The sequence below is a fragment of the Zalophus californianus genome, chromosome 1 (genome assembly GCF_009762305.2).
Source record: "Zalophus californianus isolate mZalCal1 chromosome 1, mZalCal1.pri.v2, whole genome shotgun sequence".
NCBI classification, from domain to species: Eukaryota; Metazoa; Chordata; class Mammalia; order Carnivora; family Otariidae; genus Zalophus; species Zalophus californianus.
The window spans coordinates 8,968,782-8,989,543 of record NC_045595.1 but is presented as its reverse complement, the minus strand read 5'-3'; the positions used below and the strand labels follow the sequence as shown (position 1 = coordinate 8,989,543).

The 20,762-nt window shown below is 56.6% G+C and overlaps 3 protein-coding genes across 4 annotated transcripts; 1 reads left to right on the top strand and 2 right to left on the bottom strand.

Moving 5' to 3' along the window:
* Nucleotides 1-4,201: 4,201 nt before the first annotated feature.
* RNASEH2A (ribonuclease H2 subunit A) lies at nt 4,202-11,094 on the bottom strand. 2 transcript variants are annotated; one of them, XM_027586699.2, is made up of 9 exons: nt 10,804-11,094; nt 9,475-9,729; nt 8,006-8,077; nt 7,753-7,879; nt 7,564-7,651; nt 5,829-5,966; nt 5,636-5,723; nt 4,540-4,663; nt 4,202-4,422 (listed from the first exon to the last, which is right to left on the bottom strand). In XM_027586699.2, exons 1-9 carry the CDS (start codon nt 10,952-10,954, stop codon nt 4,287-4,289), a joined length of 1,179 nt encoding a protein of 392 aa, XP_027442500.1. In that variant the 5' UTR covers nt 10,955-11,094; the 3' UTR covers nt 4,202-4,286. The 2 variants fall into 2 exon arrangements, with proteins under 2 accessions (XP_027442500.1, XP_027442499.1); XM_027586698.2 differs by lacking the exon at nt 10,804-11,094 and adding an exon at nt 8,269-8,693 and having other exon boundaries at nt 9,475-9,680.
* A 59-nt stretch (nt 11,095-11,153) lies between these two features.
* Nucleotides 11,154-14,694, top strand: PRDX2 (peroxiredoxin 2). The gene is made up of 6 exons (XM_027586700.1): nt 11,154-11,291; nt 11,766-11,877; nt 11,966-12,119; nt 12,736-12,858; nt 13,026-13,156; nt 14,366-14,694. Exons 2-6 carry the CDS (start codon nt 11,775-11,777, stop codon nt 14,449-14,451), a joined length of 597 nt encoding a protein of 198 aa, XP_027442501.1. The 5' UTR covers nt 11,154-11,291; nt 11,766-11,774; the 3' UTR covers nt 14,452-14,694.
* Nucleotides 14,695-16,795: 2,101 nt separating this feature from the next.
* Nucleotides 16,796-18,638, bottom strand: JUNB (JunB proto-oncogene, AP-1 transcription factor subunit). The gene has a single exon (XM_027584450.2). It carries the CDS (start codon nt 18,333-18,335, stop codon nt 17,292-17,294), a length of 1,044 nt encoding a protein of 347 aa, XP_027440251.1. The 5' UTR covers nt 18,336-18,638; the 3' UTR covers nt 16,796-17,291.
* Between the last annotated feature and the right edge of the window lie 2,124 nt (nt 18,639-20,762).

Here is a 20,762-nt window from a genome sequence, read left to right as displayed (position 1 = left end):
TAAAGACCTGAGCCGAAATCAAGAGTCAGACGCAACCGACTGAGACAGCCGGGTGCCCCCAGACTCCACATTTCTAACAGATGAGCTTGATGCTGCTGATCTGGGGATCCCTAGTTGAATATCCGGGGATTCAAAGACATTTGTTAGAAGTGACATTTGCGGGCACCTGGGTGGCTCAGTCCGTTAAGTGTCTGCCTTCAGTTCAGGTCATGATCCCAGGGTCCTGGGATCAGCTCCACGGTGGGCTCCCTGCTGTGCGGGGAGCCTGCTTCTCCCTCTTTCTCTGCTGCTCCCCCTGCTTGTGCTCTCTAGCTCTCTGTCAAAGTAAATAAAAAATCTTAAAAAAAAAAAAAAAGAAGTAACATTTGCAAATTACATCTTTAGGGTGCCCACTGGCTTCTGGTTATGGCCAGCTGTGAAAAAGGGATAGTTTATCTTGTCCAGGCAAATTCCATCAGCAGTCAGAAGAGCCTATAAATTCAAGATAAACTGTAATTCTTTTTTTTTTTAAGATTTTATTTATCTATTCATGAAAGACAGAGAGAGAGAGAGAGAGAGAGAGGCAGAGGGAGAAGCAGTCTCCCAAGGAGCAGGGAGCCCAATGCGGGACTCGATCCCAGGACCCCGGGACCATGACCTGAGCCGAAGGCAGACGCTCAACCATCTGAGCCACCCAGGCGCCCGATAAACTGTAATTCTATTAATTCTGAGGAAAAAAATGTAAATCCAAACTTGAGAGCATAAATTTACAAATTTACAGCACAGAAAAGGACAGGGCAGAATTATTAATGGAATCTGGATGGGTAAACATTTTGCAACTACAATGATAACCAGAGGCTGTGGCTTGAATAGAAGGTGCCGCTAGGGTGGGGAAAGGGGGAGGCCACAGTTCCTCCCCAAGGTCTGCCTTCACTATCCCTGCCCTCAGGCCTTCACAAAGCAGGTCTTCTCATCTCCAGGTATTTGCGCTTACTGTTCCCACTGCCTGGAGCCCTCTTCACCCTCCTGATCCACCACTCACCCTTCCGATCTTGGCCATTCAGCTCCTCAGGCTCTCTGGGCCCCAGAGCAGAGCTGCCAACCCCATCATGCACTCCTGAGCTCCCCTGGACTTCAGTGGGTACTCAGAGACCTTTTGTAGCTGGCTCAGCGCTGGCTTCCTGGTGCCCACCATGGGACCTATATGGAGTGGAGAGGTATTCAGTTATGGGCTGAATTGTATCCCACTCCCCAAATTCATGTTGCAGTCCTAACCCAGTACCTCAGAATGTGACTATATTTGGACAGGGTCTTTAAAGAGGTAATTAAGTAAACTGTCATATGGGGGGCCATAATCCAATGACTGGAGTCCTTAAAAGAAGAGATTAGAGGCAGCTGGGTGGCTTAGTCGGTTAAGCATCTGCCTTCGGCTCAGGTCATGATCCCAGGATCCTAGGATTTTTTTTTTTTTAAGATTTTATTTATTTATTCATGAGAGAGAGAGAGAGAGGCAGAGGGAGCAGGCTCCCAAGGAGCAGGGAGCCCGATGCGGGACTCGATCCCAGGACTCTGGGATCATGACCTGAGCCAAAGGCAGATGCTTAACCATCTGAGCCACCCAGGCGCCCCCAGGGTCCTAGGATTGAGTCCCGCACTGGGCTCCTTGCTCAGCAGGGAGTCTGCTTCTCCCTCTCCCTCTGGCCCTCCCTGCAGCTCGTGCTCTCTCTCTGTCAAATAAATAAATAAATCTTTAAAAAAACTTAAAAAAAACAAAGGAAATAAATCAACCCTGCCAACACCTTCATCTTGAACTTCTAGCCTCCAGAACCGTGAGAAAATAAGTTTGTTGTTAAAGCCACCCAGTCTGTGGCACTTTGTTATGCAGCCCTAACCAACTAATACATGCTCCATAAATAATATTCCCACAATGCCCTGGGCTTCTAGCATCAGAACATTTACTAACAAGTGAAGAGCCATCCCCTTTCTTCCTTCTATGACATTGCCACTGCTTGAGTCAAGGAGGGGTCAAGGGTGAGGGAAAGAGGTGGGGGGTGGAGTACTGGGTCTCTCCCACCCCCAGGTACCAGTTCTTAACTTTTTACCCGATATTCCCTTCCCCCTGACAGGGATTGCTTTGGGCATAGATATGTCCTACTTTCAGCCAGGAAGTGACAGGGCAGTTGCTTGGGGATGAGGCCTTTGGAGGTTGAGATGTGATATCTGGAACTGTGGCAGCCATAGTGGGACGATGAGAGGCAAAAAAACCATCAAAAATGGCAAAAGAGAAGATGAATTTAAAAAATAGTGTCCTTGAGGGGTGCCTGGGTGCCTCAGTTGGTTAAGCATCCGATTTTTTTTTTTTTTAAGATTCTACTCATTTATTTGACAGAGAGAGACAGCGAGAGAGGGAACACAAGCAGGGAGAGTGCGAGAGGGAGAAGCAGGCCTCCTGCCAAGCAGGGAGCCCGATGTGGGGCTCGATCCCAGGACCCTGAGATCATGACCCGAGCCGAGGGCAGTCGCTTAACCAACTGAGCCACCCAGGTGCCCCAAGCATCCGACTCTTGATTTTGGCTCACGTCATGATCTTGGGGTCATGGGATCAAGTCCCGAGTCAGGCACTGTGCTCAGTGCAGAGTCTGCTTGAGATTTCCTCTCCTTCTCCCTCTGCCCCTCCCCTCCTCCCATGCTTGCTCTCTCTAAAATAAAAAAATAATAATTTTTTTTTTTTTTTAAATGGTGTCCTTGAGTGCCTGGGTGGCTCAGATGGTTGAGCGTCTGCCTTTGGCTCAGGTCATGATCCCAGGGTCCTGGGATCGAGTCCCGCATAGGGCTTCCCGCTCAGCGGGGAGCCTGCTTCTCCCTCTGCCTCTCTCTCTCTGTCTCTTATGAATAAATAAATAAAAAAAAAAATCTTAAAAAAAATGGTGTCCTTGATGTTGAGCCACCTGACTTCCAAACTTCTCAGAGTGAGATAAACCTATCTTGCTACTGGCAAGGCTGTGCGGGAAGTAAGTGCTTACTTACATTGCTGGTGGGAGTGCAAGTCTTCACAGAGAGGAACTGGAAATATCTCTCCAAATTACAAACCACATAGACCCTCTAACCCAGCAAGCCCACCTCTGGGAACTTTCCTACAGACAAAACTGCATGAGAAATGATGGCCCATTCTCCAATGTATATGTGTAACAGCAAGCTGGGCGACAACTCAATGTCTCTTAAGAAGCATTAAATAAACCACAGGACAGTCACACCGAGGACTCTGTAGCTAGAAAGGGAACAAGGAAGGTCTTTAGGCACCCATTTGGAATTACCTCCAAGATGCGGTGAAGAGTAATGAATGTGCACTATCTAGGCTAGAGTTTGTTTCCATTCCTAAAACAAAAACAAACTTCAGGAAAGTATCCGCACATATATTTTGTAACATGCCAGGCTATCTCCAGAAAGATGTAAAAGGTACCTGCTGTAGCCTAAATGTCTGTGTTTCCCCAAGGTTCACGTTGATATCCTAATTCCCACAGATAGTATTAAGAGGTGATTAGGTCAAGAAAGGGATTAGTGCTCTTATAAAACAGACCTAGAGAAGGTTCCCTGCCCCTTCCACCACGTGAGCACACAGTGAGACGCTGGCAGTCCACAACCTGGAAAAGGGTCCTCACCAGCACTTGACCATGCAGGCAACTGTGATCTTGGACTTCCAGCCCCCAGAACTGTAATAAATATCTGTTGTTTATAAACCACCCGGACTGTGATATTTTGTCATAGCAGCCTGAAGAGACTGAGACACCTTGGTAAGCCCACTACTAATCTGGGGGCACAGTGGGAGGGAGGCTTCTCAATGTCCCCCCTCCTAATTCTGTATCCTACAAATATATTATGCATTGAAAAAATTAAATAAGGGCACCTGGGTGGCACAGTCGATTAAAGGTCCGACTCTTGGTTTTGGCTCAGGTTGTGATCTCAGTGTCAGGCTTCAGGCTCAGCATGGAAGTCTGCCTGAGATTCTCTATCCCCCTCTGCCTCTCCCTGCCCCTGCTCCGTACACACATGTGCTCTCTCTAAAATAAATAAATCTTTAAAAAATAAAATCAAATAAAAATATAAAATCAAATCAAATCGGCCAGGGCCCATCCTGTTTCGGTTGGGAAAGTCTGTAGCTGGGTCCAGCTGCAGAGCACCCTCCCAACCTGCTTCCACCGCAAAGTACAACCAAATGCTTAGCTTTCCATAAACAACTTTTAATCACAAAAGGGGGGCGGGGGGGGGGGGAGGTGAGGAAGGCACATAAAGGGAGAACAGGCTGGATCCTAGAAAGTGGTGGCTGACTCCAGGCCTCGCTCCTGGAAGTACCGGTGCGGGAGGCGGGGGTGGGTTCGGGGGCCTTTGCTGAAGTAGGACATGATCCTCCCAGATCCCTCCTGATCCCCAGTCGGCGAGTCCTCCCTGTGGGAGAGGTGGTGATACTGGCCGCTTCAGGGTGTTGGGGGTGGGGGGGATTCCCAGGGAGGCTGAACCCTGGCCTCCTGCCCTCTTTCCTCACAGCACCTCCAGGACACCCACCACAGAACGCCTTCTGCCTCCTTCTCCAGGATGCTCTGGGCCGTGCGCCAGCTGAACCGGACAAACTGGGGGAAGCCGAACACAGGCTCCACGTGCTTCCTCAACCACGCTTTTGTCTTGGGATCTGAGGGACGGGAAGGGTGGGGTGGGCAGTGGTGATGGCCCCTGAGCCCTGACACAATGTCCGAGTTCCTCAGCCTGGCACCTGACGTCCTACTACCTCATCTCCAGCCACCGAAGTACCGGAGGCCCCGCCCACTGTTCGAGGCCCATTCCTGCCTCAGAACCTTTGCCCAGGCAGCTCCCCACTCCCACTGCCAACGGGTGCTCAAGGTAGTTTAGGGGAGACTGCCTCTGAAACATCCTTTCATCCCCTCAAGGACAACGGTCATTAAATGAGCATCTGTGGACCATGGTGTTACTGCCCATCATCCCCCCCAAAATTAGGAGCTTCAGTGGGGACAGGGAGGTCCCTGTTGATCTTGCTCATGGCTATATCCCCAGGCCCTCAGTAAGCACTAAATGCGACCCAAACTGTCTTTGGCCTGGACTTGGTTTCCTTACTATGGCCTCACCTAAGTTCCAATCACAGACTTGCTGTGTCTCCCCACCCAACTGCCCGTCCCTCCCTGGGCCTCAGAAGGACCAGAGGGTTCCTTGAACCCAGCCACTGACTCTTGAAATCTACTCATGGTGGGGGGTGGGCACATGATCACCTGCCACACAGACAAGGAGTGAGCCTCGTAACTGGGAAGAAAACAATAGATTTAAGCTGGCGCTACTGGACATCAGCTGGCACCCCTCGCCCCTGTCCCTTTCCCCTTAACAAACAGATGCCCACCAACAGTGTCAGGCCCTCACTGGGGCTCCAGAGAGACAGGAGAAAGGGAGAGAGAAGGGAGGAGAGAGCCTGCCCGCTGGAATCCAGCTCTGCCGCAGGCTAGCCAGAAGCAAGTGCTCCCCCTGTCTGAGCCTTACGCTCTTCCACTGCAGAGCAGGATGAGTGCAATGCAGAAAACTGTAGAAGCGCGCTCAGGCCTGCCTTGTCAGTGTTATTGCCAATACCACTGTCTCAAGGCGGCTCCAATGGGCTCACCATTGGGGTAACCAGAGCCATAATCAGCATCCAGGTCCTGCAGTTTTTCCACAAAGTGCCAGTTCTTTACAGCCTGGTCACGGGCCACCTGTGGGCAAGATACAAACTTGGGATCTCCCTCCCCGGAAGCAGGCACGCCTGCCTCCTGCGCAGAGGGATGCTAGGAGCTGGCCACGGCCAGCAGGAGCCTAACCTTGGCACAGATACTGGCAGCGCTGACCACAGGGTAGAGGGCATCTGCCTTGGCCTTGACTGTCACCTCAATGCCAGGAAACCGCTCCTGCAGCCGCTCCTGGTAAGTCTCTGGTGGCCCCACAGTGTCCACAAACACCTGTGTGGTGACAGAAATGTATTCATTCAACAGACATCTGGAAAAACAACTGTGTTAAGTGATCCAGCCTCCCAGCATTTACACATGCTGTTCCTGTACCTAGAATATTCTTCTCTCAACTCATCCCTAGGGTGCAGCTTTCTTGGACATCTCTGTCAAAAGTCCTCTCCAGGGGCACCTGGCTGGCTCAATTGGCAGAGCGCCAACTCTTGATCTTGAGGTCATGAACTTGAGCCCCACATTGGGTGTAGAGATTACTAAAGAAAAAAAAAAGTCCCCTCCAAAAGAGGCGGTCCCTGATCAAGTCGAATCCATTTTACACTCACTGAGCACCTAAACACACCATGGCTACACCAGATGCCAGGAATATGGCAGTAAACACACCAGACAAAAATTTCTGTCTTCATGGAGTGGACACCCTGGTGAGGGCCACAGACAAGAAACAGGGTAAATAATAAAGGACAGGGGAAAGTCGGGAGGGATTATCATTTTATTTCTTCTCTACTTGTTTTAAGTAAGCTCTGTGCCCCACGCAGGGCTTGAACTCACGACCCTGAGATCAAGAGTCCCATGCTCTACGACTGAGGCAGCCAGGTGCCCTGGGAGGGGTTATCATTTTAAACAGTGGTGGGAGGGATTCGGAGAGGTCACTCTGAGGTGGTGACATCTGAATAAAGGCCTGAAAGAGATGAGGGAATGAGTCATGGGGAGATCTCAGAAAGAGGATTCTTGACAGAAGGAAGAGCCAGTGCAAAGGCCCGGAGGCGGGACCATGCCAAGTATGCTATACAGCAGCAGGGAGGCCTTGTGGCTGGAGTAGAGAGAGGAGATTGGTGATATCCACTGCCGTTATCCTCAGAAATCACCTTTATCATCTGCTTGCCAGCTGACCATCTCTGTCCCCTGACTTGGCCATGAACCCCAGAGGGCAGAGCTCTTGTCTGTCTGCTCCAGTACTGCACCGTCAGTGCCACGTTCCAGTCCAGGACCTCAGCCATCTCCTCAGCAAGGTCTGCCTTGTTCCGTTCCCTATCTCAAGTGTATTTATCCTTGCTATTCTCTAACAACAGCCTGTTCTTTGCCGCAGAGTACTAGATGCAATGCCAACTTACATTTCCCTCTGGTAATTTAATCTCACTCTCTCTCTTCCACTTGACACTGAACTCCCCAGGTTTAATTTTTACTGAAATCAAAAAATTAAGTGTTGAGATCTATGTCTCAGATGACTATCTGCTGCATGAGGAGCAAACTATAAAAAACAGGCCTCAAAGTGGGGGGAGGATGGGGCAGGAATCCAGGAGAGAAGGGTGCCCTGGGCTAGGACAGAGGCTCTGGGCCGGTGGACAGATGCGGATTTGTTCTGGACTCTGAGCCTTTAGAATACAGAGATAAATTAAATGAGAGTGGAGCTGGGGGCTCCTCCTTGGTCCAGGGTGGGGTACACATTTAGGGTAGAAGAAGTAGTAAAATATCAAAGGCAGCAACATATACTCCTGAGGTAACCCAGGTGTGTCTGACCTTGAATCACCCACCGCACTTGTATACCTCCATTTTATCCTGAGGTGATCAAATGTGCGCAACCCAACAGTCAGCTCACCTGGGCAACTTTCACACCCTGATCCAAGGCATATTGCACCAGCCCAGTGGCTGTATCATGGGATAGGGAATTCAGGTTGTACTTGACCCTGCAGTGGGAGACAACCCAGTCAACCCTGATCCAGATACGGATCCCTTCCAGCTCATGCTGGCTGCCCCTCCACCCTGGCCCCTCCGGGAGGCCCCTCACCGCCCAAGCATGCTGGTAGAGATGAGGTTTGGAGACAGCACGTCCAATGCCCAGCCCACAAAGTCCCCGTCCTCCTCCATTTTCACAAAGAGCCTGTCCCGCTCGCTCTCCGATAGGGTCTTTGAGTCTGGGAGGAGGGTTGGGAGAGAAGGGGAGCGACTAGTTCTCCCAGCTCCTGTTCTCCCCCTCCAGTTTGCACCCGCCCCTGCACACGCCCAGGAACCCCCTCCCGAGACTCACAACTCCAGCTCACCTGCCACTTTCAGGGCCTCCAGATGTGCCAGGTGTGAGAGGGGGCAATAACAGATGGCGTAGACCATGGGGCCTGGAGAAGCGGGGGTCCAACCAGTGAGCCCGTGAAAACCGCTATCCCTATTCCATCATCACCGCTTTCTTCGGTGTCATCGCCACTATGACCCCCCCCTCCCCGGGTAGGGCACAATCCCAGCTCCCGTTCCAGTGCAACCTCCGTTCCCCTTATCACGCCCCTCCCCCAGCCCAGTCCCGGAGTCGCACCCAGCACCGGGCCCCGGCCCGCTTCATCGACGCCCAGGACGCAGGGCTCCTTGCGGCACACCGCGGGCACAGGCGAGTTCAGGCGACAGCGGCTCGTACTGTCTCTGTCCAGTTCGCCGAGATCCATGCCGCCTCTGCAGCCGCCACCAGCAGCAAGAACGAGGTCTGCGGGGTCTGGTCTAGGCGCGCGTTTTCCGCGGGCCCCGAAACCGCTCTCGCTCCCGACCAATCGGTGCCCAGGACCCTCCCCCGACGCTCCTGCCGCCGTTGACGTTTGCGCAGGCGCCACCGAAGCTCCTGCCGCACGGCTTCCTGGGAATTGTAGTTCCCAAGGCCGACCGCCGAGCTCTTCTTTGGGGGAACGGGGTGGGCGGAGTCGCTTTCCAAGCTCCGCCCCCGAGTCCCTGACGCCCCGTCTGTCAGGGCTGGTAGGAGGATAGGGAAATAAACGGGAAACTGACGCAGGCCTTGGAGAACTTGGCCCAGTCAGGACCTTGAAGGTCAAATACCACTATATTGCCAGAATACTGCCAGCGTCCAGTGTCCACATCACTGGGACCCTGTCCATCTGGATGTTGGCTATTTGTATTCCCTGTCCCTGCCACTCCACACAATCTAAGCCCTCTGGAATAGGTATTCCTACTTCCACTGAGCTCAGGCCTTCAGATTTGGGGTCCAACTCTCTCTCCCTCTCGGTACCTCACCCGGGCCCTCGCCCCTCCCCCCCACTCTGCTTCCTAACCTCTAACTGGGGCTAAGCCTCCCCCACCCACCCCCTCCCAACTGTGATCCCAGATCTCAACAGACTTCTGCTAAAAGTATGCGCCCACCAGGCGGGGCCATTCCCCCCAGTTCAGGGTTCATGTCCCTCAATTCTCGAATCTCATCAGGGCTCACGTCCTCAGCCTGTAGGTGTCTGACCCGCATCAGGCTCATTACCCCTTCCTCAGGGTCACAGTTCCTCCATCTCTGATTCCCCCTCCCTGCCCCTCACCATCTTTCTTCCTTTCACCCCGGATATCAGCGGGGGCTCACGGGTCCTGACTCAGCTCTCCCCTCTCCACCGTCTTACAGCCTCCGCCCTAAAGGCCCTCCTCGCACCCGCCCCCACCCGCGGCCCTTCCCCTCTCCCCGCCCACCCTGGGGACTCTCAACCCGGACTTGACAGCCCGCCCTGGGCCCGCCTCCTCTGAGTTTGTCTCTCACCCGGGTTCAGGGCCTCCAGTCGCAATCCGTTGGTTTGCAGGATGAACAATCCCGTTGCCTGCAGGGCCGCACCTGCACCAGATTCTCGCGGTCCATGAACACCGGGCCCGGCGCTGTGCCCAGGACCTCGCGGCTGCGCTCCTGCTTGCCCAGGTCGCAGAAACAGCCCCACTTTCCCCACGGGCCAAGGATCGAGTCCTCCACGTCTAGGGATGGAGGGCCAGCTAGGGGGGACCCTACCCCCTGTGCCCTCCTCTAGGAAGGGAGGAGGATAAAGACACTAACAACAACATCTCCTGTTTGCTGGGCTCTGCCTCTGTGCCAGGCACCACACCCCCATAGATTATCTCATGTAATTTCCCCATCATTCCCAGGTGGGGAAACTGAGACCTATAGAAAGCAAGTTACCCTTTGAGCTCATACATCTGGTGTGTGACCCAGAGGAACTGCAAACTGACACTTCCCACTGGCGCTAGCCTGTCCAGTTGGGCGTGTGATACAACACGCCAGGTGCTCACTATCTGAAGCCGACTCCTGTCTTCAGGGGTGTGATAATGGGCCTGTTCAGTAGGCATAGTGCCACCTAACCAGCAGGGCTGCAGGTGGTAAATTAAGTGACGTAATTGGGGTAATATAACGAAGGTACTGAAAGCCTCTGGCGATATGCTGGCATGTACTACAAAAACAATTATTATGGCCACTTTTCAAGCAGCTACAACCTTCTGAGTGCTTATCAGGGGCTCTTTACAATGCTTTTTTACAGACTCCTCCCTATGCCGCCAGGAAACAGGTCTTACCCCAACTCTGCAGCTCACAAAGTCCTAACACTTCATGCCTTACCAAGTCTCTGCCAGACAACACTGGCTTCTTTCTTTTCCTCCGTCCAGCCCTTTTGCTTTGGCACTGGCTGTTCCCATTCCCTGGCACACTCTTCTCCCTAAATCTTTGCATTTGGGGCTTTTGCTGGATTCCTGCTGCATTGGTTATCCATCCTCTTCAGCCCGGCCTTCTCTGACTTCAGACGTTTACCGCGCCCTCCTTTCTCTATCTTCTAGCACACATCCATGAGTTTATGGATGTGTCTGCTTGGGGGTTTATTGCCGACCCATGTCCACTCTTCCCCTGGGAGAGGCTTAAAGTCGGTCTCTATTTCAATTTACAGATAAGAAAACTGAGCCTCAGAGAAAAGTAAGCGGCCCACGGGGGCCACGCCAGGGCGCAGATGGGGAGAGGTCTGAAGTCCCTGGAGGAGGGTGTGTTTGCAGCCAGCTGGCGAAGTGGGGTAATGGGGCACCTTTCCGCACCATCACACCCGCGGCGTGCGGTTACCTTTCTCCTGATGCTGCAGCCGCAGCTCCTCCCAGGTGTCGCCTCCGCTCTTCTCGCCAAAGTAATGGTAGTCGCGGGAGACCTGGGCAGGGGTCCCCAGCAGCAGGAGAATCAGAGGCAGCAGCAGTAAGTTTGCCGGGCTCCCGGCCATGCCGGACTCCAACCGACCCGGGCGCGCTCCGAGGAGGAGCTCCTCGCGGGGTATGTGGTGCCCGCACTACCCCCACCAGCGGTGGCAGTGGTCGGGGCCCCCGACTCCGCGACTCCTCCCGCCGCTTGCAGGCGCGTGGACCGGGCCTGCTTCGCTCCCCATCCCCCCCCCTGCGGTTGCAGTGGACCCGACCGCTCCACTCGTCCGCCCACCCCCCCGCCCTATGCGTCATGGTTCGTGCCGCGCATAAAAGACACCCAGGCCCAGGGCGCGCTTGGTGCTGAGAACGCGTGTTCGCACGTCTGCTGGTCTGTGTGTGCTGCCCTTGCCCACGCAGGTATGGACACCTGGAGGGCACCGGGCTCTGGGGAGCCCCCTTGGAGCAGCTCCGGCCGGGTCCAGACCTCAGCGCTGCAGCCTTTGTTTTCCGCCCGCCGTAGTGGCCGCCTTTGTCCTTGCAGGGGGAAATCGAGGCCTTGGCCTTGCATGCAGTACAGGCCGCATCGCCGAGCTCCCCGCCCCCTGCTCGCGGGGGTCTCCTCCCGGAGCGGTGGGCTTGCGCCAGGGCCCTCAGGCCGACACGCTAATGGGGGGGTCCCTGGCGGCTGCAGCCGGGCCGCTTTTGCTGGTCGGGGGGACGGGTCTCCTGCAGTCTCAAGGCCGCGCAGACCGGGTACCCGGGAGGGTGTGGGGTAGTGCTGCGCCCTCTGCCTCTCTTCCCTGGTCACCGGGCCCAGCGTCACGCAGCGTGACCTTGGGAAGGGAGGACAAAGGGTGTTCCCGGGCGCACTGACCGGGCCGGGGGTCTCAGCTTTCAGTCATGGCCTCTGGCAAGGCGCACATCGGAAAGCCCGCCCCGCCCTTCCAGGCCACCGCCGTGGTGGACGGCGCCTTCAAGGAGGTGAAGTTTTGCGACTACAAAGGTGAGGGCGGCCGAGAGTGGGCCCAGGTGGGGGTGGGGCCCAGACATTAGAGGCCTAACTCCTTGTCTATCCCCGCTCCCTCCCGCAGGGAAATACTTGGTCCTCTTTTTCTACCCGCTGGACTTCACCTTTGTCTGCCCCACGGAGATCATCGCTTTCAGCGAGCGTGCCGAGGACTTCCGCAAGCTGGGCTGTGAGGTGCTGGGGGTCTCTGTCGACTCTCAGTTCACCCACCTGGCTTGGTATGAGCAAGGACTAGCAGGGAGGGAGGATGCAGCCAAGCCCACATCCTCCATAGGATCCGAGCTATATGTTCTTGCGGCTGTTGCTCAACATCTGGGCCTCCCTTTCCCCATCTTGAAAATAATAAAATTAAGGATGCCCAAGTCCTTAATGATGATGGCAGTAATTAGCATTTGAAAACTAGTTGCTGGGCCCAGAGAGTTGGAGATGCCTTACCTCACTTAGGGCAACACAACCTCCTTTCCAATAACTATTTCAAGAAGGTGGAAACCCCAGTTCTAGACAGTGAAGTGCTGGGCCCCAACACAGAGCTCGAGAGAGGAGGATGGGGACTCTGAGGCAGGCTTTCTCTGCCCCAAGATGTGGGAGGTCACCGGCATATGTGAACACCCTTTGCTGGACCTGGAGCCTCGGCTTAGTCTTCCCAGCTGCGGGAAAGAGCCCCTGTACCCTCTTCAGGGTGGGGTGGGTGGGGATCCTAGAGCCTTGCTGTAAAGCTCCTTATCTCTCAGCTCCAGCACCCCCTCTTCAGCCTTTATCACACCCAGGCCCCCAGGGTGAGGACCCTGCTGTATCAGGCATCTTGGGTCCCAGACTTGTCTCTTCCACTCCTAGGATCAACACTCCCAGGAAGGAAGGAGGCTTGGGCCCCCTGAACATCCCCTTGCTGGCCGATGTAACCAGAAGTTTGTCTGAAGATTATGGTGTGCTGAAGGAAGATGAGGGCATTGCCTACAGGTACTGTGGGGCCCTCAGGGAGCCCCCAATCCTCAGGATGAGGAGACAATGCTTGGGCACTGTCTTCCCTGCCCCCAGCCCTGTGGTCAGTAGGGAGTTGATACTCCCTCCCCCGGCCCTGGCAATGGCAACTCCCAGCTCCTCACCATGAACTCTGATATCTTCAGGGGCCTCTTTATCATCGATGGCAAGGGTGTCCTTCGCCAGATCACTGTCAATGATTTGCCTGTGGGGCGCTCTGTGGACGAAGTTCTGCGGCTGGTCCAGGCCTTCCAGTACACGGATGAGCATGGGGAAGGTGAGCAGACACACACATTCACCTGGGTTCAGCTGTGGGTACATACTCAGCCCTCGTGCACACATTGACTGCCTGCTCTATCAGTTGTGTGGGATGGATGTGAGGGCCCCAAAAAAGATTCAGTTCAGGGCCTCATCTGCAGGGACTTTTCTAGTCTGGTAGGGGAGATACCCCCATGTGAGGGTGGGGAGCTGGGAGGTAACAGATCTATAGAAGATATTTGAGAAGGCATGTACCAAGTCAAGCTCAAATAATATTTGTTGGATCAGAGTACCTTCTCCTGTGGAGGACACAGCCTGATCACAGACCCTCAATGTCCAGTGGGTCTATGGTTGACGGAGAAGCAGGATTAAAGGGGTCAAAAAGAGAGGTGCTAGGATGGCTCAGTCGGTTAAGCGTCTGACTCTTGGTTTCAGCTCAGGTCATGATCTCAGGGTTGTGAGGTTGGGCTCTGTGCTTAGCAAGGAGTCTGCTGGAGATTCTCCCCCTCTGCCTCTTCCCCCACTCCCCACCCCCCCGCAGGAAGAAACTAATCTTTTTAAAAGGGGGGTGGGTGCCTGGGTGGCTCAGTCAATTAAGCATCGGACTCTTGGTTTTGGCTCAGGTCATGGTCTCTGGGTCCTGGGATCCAGCCCCTTGTCAGGCTCCATACTCAGTGGGAAGCGTACTGGAGGATTTTCTGTCCCTCTCCCTCTGCCCCCCCCCCCCACTTCCACACTCTTGTGCGCATGCTCTCTCTCTCTCAAATAAATAAATATTTTTAAAGATTTTATTTATTTATTTGACCGAGAGAGACACAGTGAGAGAGGGAACACAGGCAGCGGGAGCGGGAGAGGGAGAAGCAGGCTTCCTGCGGAGCAGGGAGCCCGATGCGGGGCTCGATCCCAGGACCCCGAGATCATAACCTGAGCTGAAGGCAGATGCTTAACGACTGAGCCACCCAGGCGCCCCTCAAATAAATAAATAAATCTTTAAAAAATGGTGTGGGGGTGGTCAAAAATAAATAAAAGTGTCAGCCAGAACATCCTGTAGCTGGGCTTGAAGGGCTTTTCCCAACGTACTATATGGCCTTGGGGCTGTACCACTTGGCTCTGGGCTTTTTCTTCTGCCACTCTGGCTCCTACTTTGCCTCTGTTCATCCCCTCATAACTGCCCTACCTTGAAGATATGGCTCTAGCCTCAAATGTGCATCCCTGTGTCTTCCCACAGTCTGTCCTGCTGGCTGGAAGCCAGGCAGTGACACAATCAAGCCTAACGTGGACGACAGCAAGGAATACTTCTCCAAACACAACTAGACTGCAGATAGGTGGGACGCTTGGGCGATTGGCCTCCACCTACACCTCTACCTGGATACCCCATGGTGACCCAGGAAAGGCCAGACTTGCCCCTTTAAACTCCATAGTCTGTGACCCTGGAGGGCTTGGGCAAGGCCTTCTCATTCTCCCACCTGGGAGCTGGTAAATGGTGAGCCCCTCCCTGGACCCATCTAGCTGGGCACAGGCCTAGTGGTGACCAATAAAATATTAGGACAGACATGAGTCTGCGTCGGTGTGGTCTCTCCTGGTGTCCTTGCCACCTCCGTCCCGTCTCCCTGGGAAATTGACACTGTAGTTACTTATCTTCACCACAAGGTGGGAGCCTTACCTCATGCTCACTGCTTCCTCTCCTTGGCCAGAGGGTGCTTTCCGTGGGGGGTTGGGAGAGGGTGGGAGGTGGGGTAGGCTGTTGGCCCCTTGCTGGGAGCAAGCCCCAGGATGCCCTGTGTCCTAAAACCTGGCCACCCAGGGCAGCACCCACACTTTGCCATCTGCCATGCTGTGTTCAAATACCATTCAAGAGCTGTGATTTTCCCTGCGTCTCTTCAGCAGTCAAATGAGAATAAAGACAACTAACTCACATCACCATGCACATTAAATGCAATACAGTATGTGAAGCTTGGGCCCAGTTAATGGTTATTAGGATTGGTCCCTGGGGCTGGAAGAAGAGGGTGGGGACCCAGTCCTAAGAGCAGAACCAAGAGCTTGAGCTACATGCACAGTCCCTGCTGCAAGCTCTGCCCCACTCTAGGTTGGAAGGGCTGCCCACCTGCCCCTGGGGTGGAAGGGTGAGGGTCAGGCTGGGAGGCAGGTGTTAGGAGCCAGAGTGTTCCCAGGAGTACAGTTTGATGCTGTGCATGTTCAGGCAAGTGGTTTTGCCACTGTGAGCCATTTCCTTCCACAGGACTGACATTTCATTTAATCCATAGGCCCATTATTCATATTGCTATCCAGCCTAATAACCCTCCAAAACATTCATCTGGGCCTTGGAATTTTATCTACACTCCTTCCCCAAGGCCCTCCGTGGTCTTCCCTGACCTCATCTACCCACTCTTGGTTCACTCGAATCCAGACACACACGGGTTTCTTGCTATTCTTTAACAAGCTGATCTTGTTCTGGCCACAGGAACTTTGCATGTACTGTTCCCTCTTGCCCGGAACGTTTTTTTCTCAGAACCTGTCTTTAAATCTGAAAAGTCGCATCATTAAAGGTCCACGTTTCCAATCCATTCTCCAAAGCAGCTCACCTCCCCTGCCCCGTCACTACCACTTTGACCTGTTTTTTTCTCTTGCTAGCACCTACCACCATCTCCGAATCATGTTTGTTTGTTTATTGTCTGTCTGCCATGGTCCAGGCAGTGTCTCCTGCGCTAGGTTGTTCAGCATTTCATAAATGAATTAATGAATTTGTTCTGCCCTCCCCACCCGTGCGGTTTCTCAGCTTGTGTTTTTCTCTGCTGTTCTGGGGGCTTCCAGCTCCGAAGCCAGCTAGACCCCTTCCGGGCGCACCAGCCGCCCTCCCACCAGCCCCAGCTGCGGGGGCGGGCGTCCCGCGAGAGGGCGGCGACGGCGCCCGAAGCAGCCGCCCCGGCAGGACCAGACCTGGCAGTCGCCCTGCTCCCAACCTGGCACCCGGGAGGGGAAATTGGCAGGCGGGCGCCGCCCTTCCTGGCGGGGGTGGGGGGTACCGCGGCGGCCACGAAGGCTGCAGCAAGCCCCCGCCCGGGTCAGGTCAGACGGAGCGCGCGTGGGCGCGGCGGGGCCCGGACGCCAACCCGAGGGGGCAGGCTCTGGGTTGGCTCCGGGACCCGGGAGCATGGCCCTCCCACCGCGGATGCTCTGGACCCAGGCCTGGGGCTTTCCGGGCCCGGGCAGCCGCCTGCCTGGGAAAATCCCGGCCCCCTTCCCGGCGCCGCAGCCCTGCCCGGCAGAGCGGGGGAGGGGATTCCCGGAATCTGCCCGGAGACGGCCGTCGCGTCACTGGACAGAATCGGCCCATGTAGGGGCAGCGCTTCCGCTGCGTCAGCGGGGAAAGCCCCAGCGCGCGCTGCTGGGCGGGGCTGCGCCCGCGCACTGAGCGTCTCGCTCCAGGCATCCTGCCCCCTGGTGATGGGCGGCTGGACAGCGTCCCCGCCCTGGACCTTCCAACCCCAGAAATCACGGGACGAGAGAAGGTTGGACGACCGGACTAAGGCTACAAGATACTTAGGTAGAGCTGGCGAGGAGGACACAAACACTGGAGCGAGTCACAAACAGGAGTGGGGTGGGGGCAGCCCACTAATCTCCCTCCTCCCGCCCGGCTTGGAAAAAAAGACAACAGAAATTAATAAAGAACCATTTTTTTTTTACTTAAATAGATTCAATAAAAAGTCGGAACAACAAACACACACACACACAAACACATCTTAAAATAAACTCTTTAGAGACCAAGTGCGTGTTTCTTATCCACAGTACTGTGCAGAGGGGGGAGTGCAGGGGGCGGGGGTCCCTTCCCCAGTGTCCCCGCGGGCTTGAGTACCAGGCGGCGGGGCCAGCTCCGCCGCGATCGCCCCCTCCTCCCCCCCCTGTTAAATACACAAATATATTATATTCAATATGAATCGAGTCTGTTTCCAGCAGAAAAAAAAAAAAAACATACAAAAAAACGTGGAAGGGGGCTTGTAAACGTCGAGGTGGAAGGACCGGGCGCAGAGCGGGCGGGCAGGAGTCCAGTGTGGTTTGCGGTGCCCCGGGGGCCGGTGCCCACCGCCTGCCCCCTCGCCCCTTGGGAGGCGTGCGCCCAGTCGTCCAGACTGCGGGAATGTCCGTACGGGGGGCGCTCAGAAGGCGTGTCCCTTGACCCCGAGCAGCAGCTGGCAGCCGTTGCTGACATGGGTCATGACCTTCTGTTTGAGCTGGGCCACCTGCTCCCGGAGGACCCCAGCAGTGCTCGACAGCCCCGCGTTCTCGGCCTTGAGTGTCTTCACCTTGTCCTCCAGGCGCGCGATGCGCTCCAGCTTCCGCTTCCGGCACTTGGTGGCCGCCAGCCGGTTCCGCAGCCGCTTGCGCTCCACTTTGATGCGCTCCTGGTCTTCCATATTGATGGGGGACACCGGTGGCGTGGCGTCGCGGCTGCGCGCCTCAGGCACCGTCTGCGGTTCCTCCTTGAAGGCGGAGGCTCCTCGGCCCAGGCCCAGTTGTGCCGGGTGGCCGCCAGCGAAGGGTGGCGCGTGTGGGAGGTAGCTGATGGTGGCCGTCGGGTACGAGCTCCCAGTCCCGACGGCGGCCCCGGCGCCTCCAGAGGGCGCAGAGGCTGGGGAATAGCTGCTGAGGTTGGTGTAGACTGGAGGAGGCTCCGGGCCGGCGTAGACGCCCCCGGGCCCAGCCGGGGGCCCCGAGCTGGCGCCCAGGGACACGTTGGGGGGCGTCACGTGGTTCATCTTGTGCAGGTCGTCCAGGGCTTTGACAAAACCGTCGGCGAAGCCCTCCTGCTCCTCGGTGACACCGCCCCCGGCGCCCCCCGCTCCTCCGCCGCTGCCTCCCCCGCGGGGGTAAAAGTACTGTCCCGGGGGCGTGGGTGTCGTCGTGATCACTCCGTTGCTGTTGGGGACGATCAGGCGCTCCAGCTCCGATGAGGCAAGCTTGAGGGACGCGCCTGTGTCCGAACCCTGGCCGGAAAAGTAGCTGCTGCCACCGCTGCCCTCTGGTCCTGGGCCCCGCGCCCCGGGAGCTTTGAGACTTCGGTAGGGGTCGGCCAGGTTGAGCGCCAGGCTGGGTTTCAGGAGTTTGTAGTCGTGTAGAGAAAGGCCGCCCGGAGCCCGGCCGTATCCCGCTGCTGCGTATGAGTCGTCGTGGTAGAAGGGCTGTTCCATTTTAGTGCACATCCGGGCGGCCCAGGCGGTCTGGGGGGGGGGGGGGTCCCTGCGGGGCCGCCCCGGGCCTCGCTGCGGCGAGCGGCGCTCTGTCCGCGACGGTGGCTGGACCGGGTATCTGGACGCGCGTTCCCAGGAGCTGGCACCGGCAGGGAAAGGCCAGCCGGCGGCTGTGCGCGGAAGCTCCGTGCGGCTTCTCGAGCCCTTCTGCCTCTGGCGCGCTCGCTTTCCTGGTGTCGCTTTCCCCTGCTCCCCGCTCCCCGCAGACTCCGATGCTGGCCTGGCCGCGCTCAAGGTCCCGGCAGCTCAGCCTGAGCCACACGCCTTTATACGGCTATTGTCAGCTACGGAAGTGCGCTCCGATTGGCCGTCGCTCGAGCCGGGCCCCCGCGCCCCCCTCCTCCAGCGTGGGGAAGGGGAGGAGGCGGCTCGCGTCACTGTCAGGAAGCGCGTGTCCTTGTAAACAGCGGCCACGGGCTGGGTGGCTCGGCGCGGCTGCAGGGGGAGGGGCTCAGGGGACCCCGGGGTGCGCGAAGAAGGGGGTGCTGGTCCAAGACACACGGGGAGGGACTCCAGGGAAGGCGATGATTCCCCTGGATACGAGGAACTGATACAAAGCAAGTGTGTGTATGTGTGTGTGTGCGGGGGGGTCTCCAGGGTGTACACGAAAAGGCCTGAGGGACTTGGAGTATCCGAGAGGGGTTGGAGGGCTGATTATTCACTGGGAGACCCCACAGAGGTGAGACAGGAGGGTTAACCAGGGTAAATGAGGGAGGGGTAAGTAAATACCTGATTCAATAATTGTGTGGAGGTCCTGAGTACAAAGGGGTTAAAGGACTTGAATTTTTACTGGAGGGGCTGAACCCAGGAAGAGTGAGGAGGGGGAAAAATCAAAAGGGTAAAGGGAGGGGGATGGAGGATCCATTATGCAAGATATGAGTAGGGGTCCTGAAGTCCATGGGAGAGACTGAGGGCCTCCACAAGGGGAAGGAATTGGGGGAATCTAGATATATAGAAGGTGAGCGTACTGGGGTATACTGAGTCAGGGAAAATATGCAGGAGGAGAAGATGGGGACACTGTTAGAGGTTGGGAGTCACTGGAGTCATCTGCAAGGCCCTGATGAAGGAGTTAAAAGTGTCGGGACACACCTTCAGAGCTTAGATGATAATGACACAGGGTCTCCAGTTGAGACTTGAGGGCTTTTTGAGGGTCCTGGGGATTTGGACTACTGGATCTTCCATGATTGGCACCCCCTCTTGTGGGTGACTTCTAGACGCCTGTATACTTTACTCCCATCTCAAAGCCCTCCTCCAGTGCCCCGGGGCTTGACAGACACCGCGTCCACTCCTGGTGCGTGAACCTACCCCGACGGCCGGGGCGCGGTCGCCCAACCCCACTCCTTCCTTAGAAGCAGGCTGGGGAAAGAGCGCCGCGGCAGGAAGTGTGGCAACAGCCCCCGGGGAAGGAGCCCGGCCCTGCCTCCGTCACTCGGATCCTACCGGACCCTGCGCCCCGCCCTGGGTCCGGTCGGGTTCTGCGCCTCAGAAGAGGAACGTGGACGTGAGACCCCGGCGAAGGCCAGGGTGCGCAGAACACGCCCAGCCGCGTAGGCCTCCAGTCACCGTACCCCCTCTCCCAGCAATGGTTCAGCCCGCGGCACCCGCAGGCGATCGCGGAGGCTGGCAGTCCGGGGACGATTCCATTAGCCCGACGGAGGGGGACGCACCGGGGAGCGGGCCTGGTCGCCATGGCAACAGGCCGGAGTCCGCGGGCTGAACTGGGGGCGGGGCGGCCCCGGGAGGTTCTCTCCCGCGCCCATATAAGGACACAGGAAGGGGTGGGACCAGCGCCGTCCCGGGGCCCTGAGCCAGGACCCGAGAGCCCGAGTATTTGCCAGGTCCCAGGGCGCGCCCGGGCCCCCGGACGGCTAGTCCCGACCAGCCCCGCCGCCGCCCCCGAGGCCCCCACAGCCGCCTCGCTGGGCCCCACCCAGCTACTCTGGGGCTGCGTCCTGCCGGGCCCGGCCCGGCCCAGCCTGTCAGGTCCCCGCCTGCCCGCGGGCCTGGGTCGGACTTCGCCCCCGGCCCGACAGGGCGCGGAGGGGCGGGCCAATGCCTAGAGGTGCCCCCGGCGCCTGGGCGGGCTGGCACGACTGCCTCCTTCCTCGGGTGGGGTACCTTTCTTTTACAGCAGGAGGTCTGGGCCTCTCCCCCCCCCACATCCCTAGGGGCTGGGGTGCCCCTTCTCTCACACCAGTGGGCGAATTTAGTCTAGGGGTCCGCCTGGTTGGTCCGCCAACCATCCAGAATACCTAAAAAAGGGGGGGTCCCTTCCGTCTCCGGGATGTCTCCTTCATCCAGTCGCAGGAGACCAGAAAATCCAGGGGAGAGAATCTGAGAGAACTCAGTGCCCCTTCCCCAGCACTACATGGAGGTTTA